General features: G+C 47.4%; 1 protein-coding gene across 2 annotated transcripts in view; it reads left to right on the forward strand.

The window, feature by feature from the left end:
* The window catches only part of Sfxn5 (sideroflexin 5), a 119,588-nt gene that overhangs the window by 82,748 nt on the left and 23,695 nt on the right, over positions 1–13,145 (forward strand). Inside the window, exon 11 of one of the 2 annotated variants that reach the window (XM_085840476.1) lies at positions 12,947–13,062. The exons of the other annotated variant lie outside the window; for it this stretch is intronic. Coding sequence (XP_085696602.1) covers positions 12,947–13,062 — 116 coding nt within the window. The remainder of the gene's footprint in view (positions 1–12,946; positions 13,063–13,145) is intronic. 2 annotated transcript variants of the gene reach the window in all.

Genomic DNA, 13,145 nt, shown 5'->3' on the forward strand with positions numbered 1-13,145 from the left:
AGATTTTAGGAATTTAACTTAATCCACCGATGTTTTAGGAAGTGTGTGTTCCATTTGAAGAGGACCATCCACTGACTTCTCCATCAGAGGAATGTGTGGCCGAGGGACAGAGATTCAGAGCACCCCAACTTATGTAAACACTCCAGGCCTAGCAGCCTGTGCCTGTAATCCCAGTACTAGGGAGGCAAACAGGAGGCTGGCCAGGCAGCCTAATCAGTGAGCTCCCAGACAATGAGATTGCTTGTCTCAAAGGAGATGGACGGAATGTCTGAGGATGACATCTGAGGTTGTCCTATGGTCTCTGCAAGCACACAGAGATATACACATCCACACTTATGAACACACATCACGTAGTCACACAAGCAGTAAGGGGCCACGTCCTGACTTACTGAGGGACTTGCAGTGAAATACTGGAGGTCAGAGGGGTCGCATGTGCTCCGTTCAGATCAGGTCATCCTGAACAGGTCCACCCTGTGGTGTGTGGCTCCTGCTGGGACAGAGCAGCCAGAATGAAGAAGGCGTTGGTATCCAGAGCGGCTCTGACACTGAGAGCCTGGCAAGGATGGTGGGACCTTCTGACAAAGCCATTGTCATTGAGATGAGTGACCCCTGAGTTTAGGAATGTGGCTCCTGAGAGGCCTGACCCAGAAAGCAATGAGGGATGCTCACCTGTGACTAAGTCACCACTTCCTAGGCAACTTGCCTAAGTCCTGGCATCCTGTAGGTGCTCAATAAATTTTACTGAACAAATAGCTTTCTAACTCAAGAGATTTGACGGTTCCTAAAACCCAGTAGGTAGAGAGATCTGGAGACAGAGAAGACAGAGAAGCAGTAGGCTTGTCGAGAAGAGCAATGAAGGCAAGAGGGGCTGGGCAGCTACAGGGCAAGGAGATGGCACCTTGGAGCCCTGGATAGGTGCTTAGGATTTAAGCCTCACACATCCCATCATCTGGGAAGCCACTGCAGCCTCCATCATGGGAATTGGTGGGCTAAGGAAGCTTTTAGATGTGTCAGTGCCTCACTTCTAACATACTCAAAAGAGGGGTGTCTTAGTAGGAATCTTGTGTTACTGTGTTCTCTCTCTCTCTCTCTCTCTCTTTCTTTTTTTTTTAGTAGGTATTTTTCTCAATTACATTTCCAATGCTATCCAAAAAGTCCCCAATACACTCCCCCCCCCAGTCCCCCACCCACCCACCTCCACCCCTTGGCCCTGGCGTTCCCCTGTACTGGGGCATATAAAGTTGGCAAGTCCAATGGGCCTCTCTTTCCAGTGATGGCCGACTAGGCCATCTTTTGATACAAATGCAGCTAGAGTCAAGAGCTCTGGGGTACTGGTTAGTTCATAATAATGTTTCTCTCTCTCTCTCTCTCTCTCTCTCTCTCTCTCTCTCTCTCTCTCTCTCTCTCTCTCACCCAGACTCTCTAAGTAGAGCTAGACAGCTCTAGGGATCCTCCTGTCTCTATCTCTCTGGCACTAGAATTACCAGCACACCCTATCACACCCAGCTTTCCCCATGGGCACTAGTGATTGAGTTTAGGGCCTGTGCTTACGCAGCAAGGTCATTACTGAACTGTCTCCCCGCAGCTTCCTCAGCAGGAATTTTATGGGTAGAAATGCCAAACTTCAGAGTTAGCTATACCTAGCTTGTACAAACTGATTTTTTTTCCAGTTTAGAAATTTCCATTCCTGAGTCGGTGACACTTCAGTATGGGCTGTGAAACTTTCCCCTGATTCTCAAGCTATTTAAAAGAAAATCTGGGCCATTTAGAGCTGCCTCTCAGATGTAGTATTGGAACATGCTGTGAAATTAAGCAAATATTAAGGTCAATGTGCCTGTTTGGTGAGCATTGCTCCTCCAAAGACAGAGGGACTGTGTTCCAAGAAGGACGGTGCCCTGGTGGTGACGAGAAAGAGTATATGAGTTGGCCAAAGTGGTAATGTGTATATGTGTGTGCCTGCAAATGTGCAGGTTCCCTGCTGCTTGGCCTGAGAGCCTGGCTATGGTAGCTGTCTCTGAAGGGAGGATGAAGCTAAAGGCCAGGGGTCATAGGAGACTGCTGTTTGATCATCTGACTTTTTATGCAGTTTGAGCTGTTTGCCATGCTGCGATGGTTAATATTGTCAACCTAACAGGGCCTAGAATCACCAGAGACTCGCCTCTGGGCATGCTTGGGAGGGATTATCCAGATTAAGTTAATTGAGATGGGAAAATCCAATACAGAGCCATGGGCTGTGAAAAATGAGAAAGCGAGCAGAGTACCCAAAGCATGCATTGACCTTTGGTTTCTGACTGGATATAAAGTGATCTCCTGTTGTAACCACCACGATGGACTGTAGCCCTTGGAACTGTAAGACAGAGTAAACCCTTTCTTCCTTAAGTTGTTCCTTGGGGTATTTTGTCACAGCAAGACAGGTAACTAGTATACATGACACATGTACACTGTGTGTGCTGTGTGATCCCAAGAAGGTATAGAGGAGGGACGAGGGCATGGGGCAAGTTTGCCTGACCCTCCTTGAAGGTGACAAAGTGGAATTTGAGAGAACTTTGACCAAGTCTGTCTGGAGCTACAAATGGTTGCTGCTTTCTGCTGCTGCTACAGTAGTTGGTTTGTTTATATGAAAAAGACTTAATTTTTTTCCTGATTATATATAATTGACATATAATATAAACCCTGTTTCCAGACACAAGCTTGTTTGTATCCTCCCAAGGTTAAGTAAACAGCTAAAAGTTTACAAATCAAAGTAGGCATGGTGGTGTCTGTTAATATCCCCAGGAAAAGGAAGGTGGAGGCAGGAGGATCCTTGGCTACTGAGCAAGGTAGCCTGGGCTAGCTCTATCTCAAAGCAAAAACAATAGCAGAAGTGTACGAATCTATGTTAATTCATTATATACATTTAAATGTAATTAAGTACAATGGGATCCTAAAACATAAACACAGTAGGTATTTTGCTTGTTTGTTTGAGACAGTGTCTGTCGCAGTCCATGCCTTGAATTCACTATTAAACTGGGAAGGACTTAGCTGACTTCCAAGACATATATCACTACACCGGGCAAATTTTGGAACTCTTCAATGAAAGTCATAAAGTTTTAACTTGCTCCCTTCTAATAGGATCCAGCCACACTTATTCTTTCCATGGCAACTTATTTTTCCAACTTTGAAATACTGTAGCCAGGCATGCTAGCCCATACCTATTGTCCTAGCCTGGGAGGCAAAGCCAGGAGGGTCACGAGTCTGGGGCCAGCCTGGGCTACAGTTCAAGCCTAAGGCATTCTGGGATATATAGCAAGATCCTGTCTCAAGAAGTTAAATTAAGTGAATTAATAATAAAGTATGAAATATTTCAAATACAAAAGAAAATCCATTGAGGTAACAGAAAGGTTAGAAACACTTAAAGCCCTTGTCCCTCCACCTGCTTGGTGATGATCTCCAAGGCCACTGCCTGCCATCAGCAGGCCCTGCCCATTCAGATGTCTAGATCCTAGATAGGCGTATGCTCCAGAAATGGCCACTTCCACCGTTTATAGCCTTTGTGTGCATGCTGTTCAAGGAGCTACAGGGATCCTTCAACCTCTGCTTCCTCAGTGCTGGGGTTATAAGCACACACTCACATATAGGTCTTGTTATTGTTGTTTGTTTTTATTTATTTTTTACATAGGTTCTGGAAAGTAAATTCATATCCTCAAGCTTATGAGGCACTGTATAGACTGAACCACCTCCAGTCTGTGTGCGTTTTAAAATTCTTATGTGGACTGGTATGCTTTTATTAATTACTTTTCTATTGCAGTGATAAAATACCACAACCAAGATGACTTATAAAAGGATGTGTTTAACGGTTTTAGAGGGTTAGTCTGTGATGGCAGCAGGCACTGCTGAGAGCTCACATCTCAAGCAGCAAGCAGGAAACAGAGAACATTGGGAATGGCAGTGTCTTTTTTAAAGCCCATCCCTATGACACACCTCCTCCAATGAGGCCACACCTCCTCATCCTTCCCAAACAGTTCCACCAACTGGGGAGGCGTATGGACTTATGAGGGTCATTCTCATTCAAATCACCACAGCTTTTAATGTTTGTCTCATTTTGGTTCCCTCTCCCTCCCCACCTCTCTCTTCCTCTCCCTCCTCCCCCTGCCCGTGTGTGTGTGTGTGTGTGTGTGTGTGTGTGTGTGTTTGTGCGTACGTGCGAACACGTGCATGCACACATGTGCTCACATAGCTGTGGTTGTGCTGTGTTGCTGTGCACTCATGATCAGAGGTTAGTAGACACCTTTCAGGAACTGGTTCTCTCCTTTCACTGTGTAGGTCCCAGGGACTGAACTCAGGTGCCCAGGCTTGGTAATAGGTGCCTTTACCCACTGAGCCATCTCGGCAGCCTTTTGCTTGTTTTTCAGAAGCTTGCTATTCATTATGGATTTGATATTTCTCTGTGTTAATACACACACACCCATTTCAGCTGCCACTGGGGGGCCTACCCTGTGACTGTCCACAGTTGATCCCTTGGGACTGTTTCCTTCCTCACTGTACAGCTGTGCACACACTCCCATGCAATCTGTCCATGTGCACAGGAATGGACTGGGCTTTGAAAACCTTCATCAGTATAGTGTCTGCCAGGGAGCTTGAAAACAGGCAGATCTGGGCTCTGCCTTGGACTGAATCTCAGAGGCATGGCTGTGCAGAGAATCTAAGAGCTGCAGCTAGAGATGGAAGGGGTGTGTTAGAGTGTTTCTGGCTTTGTAAGGTCCTGCCAGACAAAATGCAGGTTTTCAGATCCACAAGGCCTGAATTTCTGTTCTCCAGTGTCCTGTGTCCTCTTGAACACCTCTCAGCAGTCAGCACCTTTTACATTTGTGTCCATCTGAAGTAGTCTCTTCGCACATGCACATGCACACTTTGATTTTGTAAGAGTTACTTCTTGTTTTTAATTGTGTGTGTGTGCACATGTGCGTGTGTGGGTACCTGCAGGGGCCAGAGGGTTAGAGTGTCAGGTATCTGATGTAGATGCTGGGGACCAAGCTGCAAAAACAGCAAATGCTCTTAGCCTCTGAGCCATCTCCCCAGTCCACCATTTGTTTTTTTCCTCTGTAGCAATGTAGCCTATTAGGCTGGGCTTTTGTTGATCTCCCTACCTCTGTCTCATAAACTAAGATTACATTCTCATGCCCAGCTGCTATCTCTCACTTTGATTGACTTATTTTTCCTTTTAAATCCTAGTATAGTTGAGAGTGTTCTTAAGTTTATTAGACACTTGGGTCTTCCGGTAGGAGAAATGTGGTGATCTGAATTTCATATACAAAAATAAATTCCAAGGCAGATTACAGACCTAACTGTGAAAAGTAAACATTTTAAATTTTTTTGAAGAAAAATATAGATGAACAACAGCAATTTCTTAATGGCACAGAAAGTACTGGGAGAAGGGAAGGATTGCTTATTTCAGGACATATTAAACTGTGTGACAGACGATACCATCCACAAAGTGGGAGGGCCAGACCATAGTCCAGCAACAGCCATTTGCAAACCATTTGACCAATGAGGATTAGCTTCCAAAATATAAAGAGCTCTTGCAAATTGATTTTTTTCTTAGATTCAGAAGTCTGTCTTTGACTATTCATAAGATTGAGTTCATGTTTATCAAGTTTTTTATATTTCATTTCATAAAACTGTTAGTCTTACATTTTTCTGTGATTTTGACCACTGGATCTTTTTCTTAGTGTGTGTGTGTGTGTGTGTGTGTGTGTGTGTGGTGGTGGTGGTGGTGGTGGTGGTGGTAGTGGTGGTGGTGGTAGTGGTGGTGGTTTGATTTAGAATGCCTGGTGAGGTCATGTATTTGCATGTTTGGTCCCCAGTTGATGGACTGTTTGGAAGGATTAGAAGGGGTGACCTTATTAGAGGGGGTGGCTTCAAAAGTCTGAGCCAGGGCTGGTGAGATGGCTCAGTGGGTAAGAGCATCTGACTGCTCTTCCTAAGGTCTGGAGTTCAAATCCCAGCAACCACATGGTGGCTCACAACCATCCGTAACAAGATCTGACGCCCTCTTCTGGAGTGTCTGAAGACAGCTACAGTGTACTTACATATAATAAATAAATAAATAAATAAATAAATAAATCTTTAAAAAAAAAAAAGTCTGAGCCAGGCCCAGTGTGGCTCTCTCTCTCCCTCTCTGCCTGTGGATCAGGGTTTACAGCGCTCAGTACTGCTCCAGTGTGTGCAAGCTGCCATGCTTCCCACTGTGATGGCAATGGACTAACCCTCTGAAACTGTGAGCCAGCCCCAACCAAATGCATTCCTTTATACGAGTTGTTTTGGTCATGATGTCTCTTTATAGCAATAGAACAGTGACTAAGACAGTGTGTGCATACATACACATATGTACACTGCACCTGAGTGCAATGCTGGCTGAGGGCTGGGCATCAGATCTCCTGGAGCAAGAGTTACAGGTGGCTTTACCAAATGTGGGTGCTGGGAACTGAACTCAGGTCTTCTGCAAGAACAGTAAGTGCTCTTAACCACTGAGCCATGTCTGTAGCACCCCTCCCCTCCATCTCTTCCCTTTTGTAGACAGTATCTCACTGGTCTGGAATTTACTAGGTAGGTGTACTGGCTATTTTTGTGTCAACTTGACACAGCTGGAGTTATCACAGAGAAAGGAGCTTCAGTTGAGGAAATGCCTCCATGAGATCCAACTGTAAGGCATTTTCTCAATTAGTGATCAAGGGGAAAGGCCCCTTGTGGGTGGTGCCATCTCTGGGCTGGTAGTCTTGGGTTCTATAAGAGAGTAGGCTGAGCAAGCCAGGGGAGGCAAGCCAGTAAAGAACATCCCTCCATGGCCTCTGCATCAGCTTCTGCTTTCTGACCTGCTTGAGTTCCAGTCCTAACTTCCTTTGGTGATGAACAGCAGTATGGAAGTGTAAGCCGAATAAACCCTTTCCTCCCCAACTTGCTTCTTGGTCATCATGTTTGTGCAGGAATAGAAACCCTGACTAAGACAGTAGGCTACTTGGCCAGCGGAGTGGCAAGCCCCAGGGATCCACCTGTTTCTGAGATTGCAAGTTTACACTTTTTACATGAGTTCTGGGCTGGAACTCAGGTCCTACATGACAAGCACTTGGTCAGCTGAGTATTTCCCAAGCTCCTTAATAAATTTTAAAACTCGATTCTGTTTGGGCTGGATGGGTATGGATGATTGAGGCTGAAGTCAGAGTAGCTGAAGTAATACAAGAACTTGCTGCTTTCCTCAGAGCGCATCTCAGATGAGACACCCCAGCCCTGCTGCCTTTCCACCTCATCTCTGCCCACTGCCCTGTGAGCTTCTTCAGACTAGACCTCTCGTCATCAGTGTGGCAGCTGCAGCTCCAGGCATCACACCTCAGTCCTTCTGGGCTCAGAGGACTAGAGGCTCTGACTCTTCTCTCTTACCTGTTGGATGGGAGGAGACCTTTCACAGAATCCCCAAAGACATTCCTCACTAGCTAGGGTTTGGGTCTCCTGTCTCTTTCTAATCACTGACATGGGACATCTATTGGGTGAATTTTGGGGATGAAATAGCTTCAGTAACCTTCACCCTCCCCATAATTTAATTTAATTTAATTAATTTTTTGAGACAGGGTTTCTCTGTATAGCCCTGGCTGTCCTAGAACTCACTCTGTAGACCAGGCTGGCCTCGAACTCACCTGACTCTGCCCCCCAAGGGCTGGGATTAAAGGCATGTGCCACCACTGCCCAGCTCCCATAGTTTTATATAAGCAGACTTTTGTTTATCACATTTAACCAATATATTTCCCCAGTTTCTCACTCATAATATGGGTTAAAATTAGACCTTAACATCCATCGTTCCTTTTTTAATTAATTTTTTTGTTTTTAAAAAAGTTGGGGTTTTTTTTTGGTTTTGTTTTGTTTTTATGTTTTTCTTTGTGAGACAGGATTTTACTATGTAGACCTGGTTGGCCTGGAACTCGTTATATAGACCAGGCTGGCCCCAAGCTCACAGAGATCCTCCTGCCTCTGCCTCCCAAGCGCTAGGACTTAAAGCATCACTGGTATACCTGGAGACGTCCATATTTCTAAGATGGCTTCTTCTTAGGTAAATAAAACATAATTGCATTCTCATTGTAAAATTTAAATAATATAGAAACATTTAGTGTAGAAGATATAGACGTCTCTCAAAACAGGCCCCAAGTCTCAAACTGCACTCTTTCCTCTCTGGGCCGCTCTAGGAGACAGGTGTCTTCTCAAACATTACCTGTGTGTTTACGCACATGTACACTTGGCTCTATTAATGACAAGGCTTGACACAGTCACCTGCCTGCTCTCAATAGCTTTCTTCCCATCACGATTTGTTTTGGAGAGAGTCCAGTGTGAGTTCCCTAATGGTGGACATTTAGCTTGTTTCTAATTATTTGCTCTTACAAACAGCACTATAATTAACATCCTTGTAAATGTCTCTTTGTGCATATGGGCAAGCATTTCTTTAGGGTAGCTATCTATGGTTTGGCAATTTCTACTGCCTTTAATTGCATTGCCTGGTATCTGGCAGACGATCTTCTGCATGTACAATAACTTTTCGTGTCCGTGCACCATTATAGTGTAAGTTTTAAAAAAGATGTTTCAGGCAACAATTAGGAATCTAAGTTTGAGCTCAAGTTCTGTGTGGATTGCTGTGGTCGGCTGAGGTGACAGCTGAATGAAGCGATCTTCATACCCGTCGTTAAATCCACAGGGGTCCTGTCAATTATGCTGGGTAGCAGACAAGGTTCCTCTGCTCCCTGACAGCCATTATGATATTGTGTGTGTGTGTGTGTGTGTGTGTGTGTGTGTGCATGTGTGTTGTAAACTCATGTGCTACAGCACCTGTGGGGAGGGCCAAGGACAGGGTGTAGGGACTGGCTCTTTCCTTCCACCATGAAGACTCCAGGGACTTAACTCAGGTTGTTAGCCTTGGTGGTGGGAGCCTTACCCACTGAGCCATCTCACATGTCCATACCTTGTACTTTGAATCAGGGTTGCTCACTGACATCCAGTGTTCAGCTATTAGGTTAGTGAGACTGGCCAGCAAGCCATAGGTATCCTCCTGTCTTCACCTCCTCAGCATTGGGGGTTCAGGTATGTACTACCACACATAGCTTTTTACATGGGCTCTGGGGGTTGAACTGAGGCCAACCCTGTGCAAGCACATTACCAACTGTACCATCACCCTGGCCCCACACATCATAACTTTTAGGATATTAAGATGTGGGAAAAAAGCATTTCAGAGTTGAGGAGCTATGGAATCTCGTTTTCTCCAAGTCTGTGGCCTCTGGCTCTTCCTGGGCGTGTCGGAACAGTCCTCCTCCTGCACGGGCTGATGCACCTGCCTTCCCAACGGCCAGCTTCTGAGACAGGTGTGTGCTGCCTGTCCTGGCCCTGCTGATCTCTTGCCCTGTGCGAGCTCAGAGGTGGGCTTCTCAGAGAGGAAGCTGCTCCGTCTGTTTCTCACATCGTCCCTTTGACTCTGGATGCTGCTGCGTCAGCCCTTCACTGTCTGCACGGTTTTGCATGGCAGTGAGTTCATGCAAGAACATCTGTGGCAGTCAAGAGTGCTTTTGTCATTCCCTCCCCCAGTTCATGATGTCTCCCTGTATTGTTGCTCTGGTGTCAGTCATGCCTGAGTCTTGAATGGTGTCGATCTGAGTTGAAAATGTGCCAGTTTTTGTAACATTATTGCTAATAGACTGCTTAATTAACCTGCTGATATTGTCGATGATAGATCTGTTGGTGTGTCAAAAGGGAGACCCATGCTCGCTCGCTCTCTCTCTCTGGAATGGGGTAGGAGAGATCTGGGAAGGTCTCTGGCTGGGGAAAAAAGCGAAAAATTGAACGGCCCAGATGAAGTAGTTGAAGTGCAGTCCCTGCATGGGACATGCATCTTACTTGTTACGGGGGATGATTTCTACTAGGGCTGGTTGTAACTAGAGTGTAGGGGCAACAGAGAAGATTAAATGGCACATGTCATCTGCATAGCCAATCATGTCAAAGAATGCTGTCCCTGGTGGGGGCTGTTTTTACTTTGACGTTAGTTATCCCTTTTTTTCCATCCAGGTAGCTTAAATGACAGGGCCATTGTTCTCCAATGACATCCTGGAGAGACTTGGTGAGAGACAAATGCAGTCTGGGTCATCACTTTCTTGTGTGATCTTTGAAGGGTTGACAGAGGACCTCGTCTAGCCCCAGCTGGTTTGGAACTCAGTTTGTAACTGATGATGACTTTGAGTTTTTATCATCCTCCTGCCTCTGCTTCCCTCTGGAGTGTTAGAATCTCAGGTCCACATCACCACTCCTGGTTGTACTTTTTGTTGTTGTTGTTGTCTTACATGTAGTTCTCTGTCCTGCGGTCCTTACATCCACACTCAGAAACTGGAGAGAAAGTCAGTTGCCACCCTGCTCCTGACTGGCCCACTGTCCGTCACCTTCAAGGCCTGCCTCCCCACTCTCATCAGCCCCCTGTTCTATGTAAACACACACAGTGGGGCCTGTAGTCATTTGAGCTTCCTCCTGCCTTCCTGACCTGGTGGGTACAGAGGCTGGCATTCAGTGTGAGTGTAGCCTGTCTCCTGACATCTCCTGGAGACCCTAAGTGCAGTACTGGGAATGCCCAGCAGGAGGGACAGGACTCACTGTCTCCTGCTTAGGGACCACAGTTATGTCACCTTGTCCAGAACAGTAGTGCTGGAAATGGAAGGCATTTTTGAGGGTAGGGGTCCACCCTCTCAGACAGAAAACCCTACTTTCCCACTCAGTGACGTCACTTTTCAGAACATAGGGCCTGACAGCCCAAAGGCCAAAGGGGTTGCAGAGTATCTCTGAGGCCACTAGAGGGCAGGTCACCAACAGAGGCCAGGAGCTGCTTCCCAAGGCCATCTAAAGGCCTGAAGGGTCCTGAGCAATCCAGGTCTATCAGGAGCTCGCCTTTGAGACCAAGTAAAGAGAGAGAGAGAGGGAGACAAAGTCGGGAATGAATCCCAAGCCAGAAGACCCAAGCCCATGCACCTTGCCCATCATCTTCCATGGCCTTCCCTCTCACCCCTAGTCTTTACCTCAGACCCCCCTTCCTAATTCTGCCTTTGGATGTGGTTAAGGTAAGGGTTTCTCAGATGTTGTGGAAACTGCATTCTGGAGGCTTAGGCAGAAGAATGGCCAGTTTGAGAATGGTCTGGGCTACATGGAAAGACACTATCTCAAAACAAACCAGGGTGTGAGTGTCTCTGTCGGGGCACTTTGGGGCCAGGTAAGAGGCCGTGTTTCACAGCCTCACTGTCTCTGCCAGCCATGCGCCAATAATGCTCCCACCCCAACGCCCAAACCATGAATAATAAAGAACATTCTCCCCGCGTGGCCCCTGGTTGATTTGTGTGTACTGTGGGAACAGGAGTCAGAGGCTCGAGTCCTTGCCACAGAAAGTCTGCCATGGTGAGTGTTGATCAGCATCGTGTGGAAACAGTGGAGACACTCAAAGATAGCATATGCGCTCGAAATACATTTCAGAGCTTGTTTGCTCTCCGGCTTTCCCTCTCCAAAGACTGCAGTGCCTCCTGGTCTTCGCCTCGGCTGATTCCACCTCCCTACTTGATTACAATAGGACAGTGAGTCTCAGAGAGCCCTGGTTCCCAGCTCAGCCTTCACCTGCAGAATCCTGTCCCCCAGCTGTGAGCACCCTGCACTGCTGGGCTCCCCAGCCCTTGGCTCAGGTCCCAGGAGCATCTGTGGGCTCCCTCCCACTCCACTTGCCCACTGAGCCTCACCACCCTCCAGCTCCCCAAACCCGGGTGCCCCCCCACTGGAGAGGGGGAAGCAGCAGGTGTTGATGCTAATCAGCGTTCACAGCCCAGAACTGCAGTCGCTCCCAGGCTCACACACTCCCCAAAATTAAACACTCATTATACAAAATTAATTGACATTAATTAGCAAAAATTAAAACTTTAAACACAGCAAGGCGCTTTGGGGGGAGGAGTGGAGCAGGCAGGCTCTGCATTTGTCACCCCCCCACCACATTTCCCACCACCCACCTACCACCCCCAAGTCTCCCCATTTCCATCATGAAGCAGGGCTGGAGGACTTCAGGCCAGATCTATATCAGTACAGCATCACGGGCCTGGCCTGTGCGTCCCTGTAAAGGGGATCAGGGCAACTGTACCAGCCACCTTCATCTAGTGCTTCTCTAAGGATCCAGGAACCTCCTGTCGACCTTAGGTCTCCAAGATCTCAGCTGAGACTCAGGAGGGAGAGGTGTGGCCAAGTGGAGCAGGTGAAGCACAGGAAGACTCCGCTTGCTCCCCCCAGATCCCGTCTTGGGTACCTGAGGTTCAGGCACCGAAACCTTTCCACTCTGTTCCACTTTGCTGTGTGACTTCAGTTAAGTCACGCTTGCTCTCTAAGCTTGTGTCCTGTGCATATGATGGGGGCGGGGAAGGGGGGAGATGCTGGGCAAGCACCGAGGTCTGCTCTGTCTGTCACCTGCTATTGTGGATGCCCGTCTCTTGGTTGGCTTTCGTGAGACATGCAGGACTGAATTTGGGGAGTGGCATTTAAAAGCATTTTATGTAGCTAAGGGACAGAGTTGCTGGTGGTAGAACATCAGGCCCCAGGGGGATGCATCTTAGGGCCAGAGCTCTCTCTTTCTCTGTGTCTGCACATCTGCTTCCCCTGCCTGGAGACTGGCCCTAGAAGAGAGGTGAGCAGCGCCCTCTATAGGTGGCAACTCCCAAAGCCTTCGCCATATTTCCACCTGCTACTTTTGGTCTATGCTTCCAGGGTCTCAAAGGGCCTTAGGATCTTTTGCCCCAGCTGAAAGCAAAATAGAGGACTCCACCTTTCTGGATTCACAGAGCTCTTGGGGGTTGGGGAACCATGGCTGGAGGTGGAGCCAGGTGGGAAGCCATCCGTGCCTCACTACCCCTCTCTGTATTCTTCTCTCCAGCCAGTGCCAATATCTGCAACGTGGTCCTGATGCGATATGGGGAGTTAGAGGAAGGAATTGATGTCCTGGATGCTGATGGCAACCTCGTGGGCTCCTCAAAGATCGCAGCCAGACACGTGGGTTTCCCAGGGGCTAAGCCCTGCACAAATGGATTGATGCTCCCATGCATAGCTTGTGTGTTCCTTGAGGTCTTCTGGTC

This window comes from Mus caroli, unplaced genomic scaffold (genome assembly GCF_978045245.1).
Source record: "Mus caroli unplaced genomic scaffold, Mus_caroli_1 scaffold_7, whole genome shotgun sequence".
NCBI lineage: Eukaryota > Metazoa > Chordata > Mammalia > Rodentia > Muridae > Mus > Mus caroli.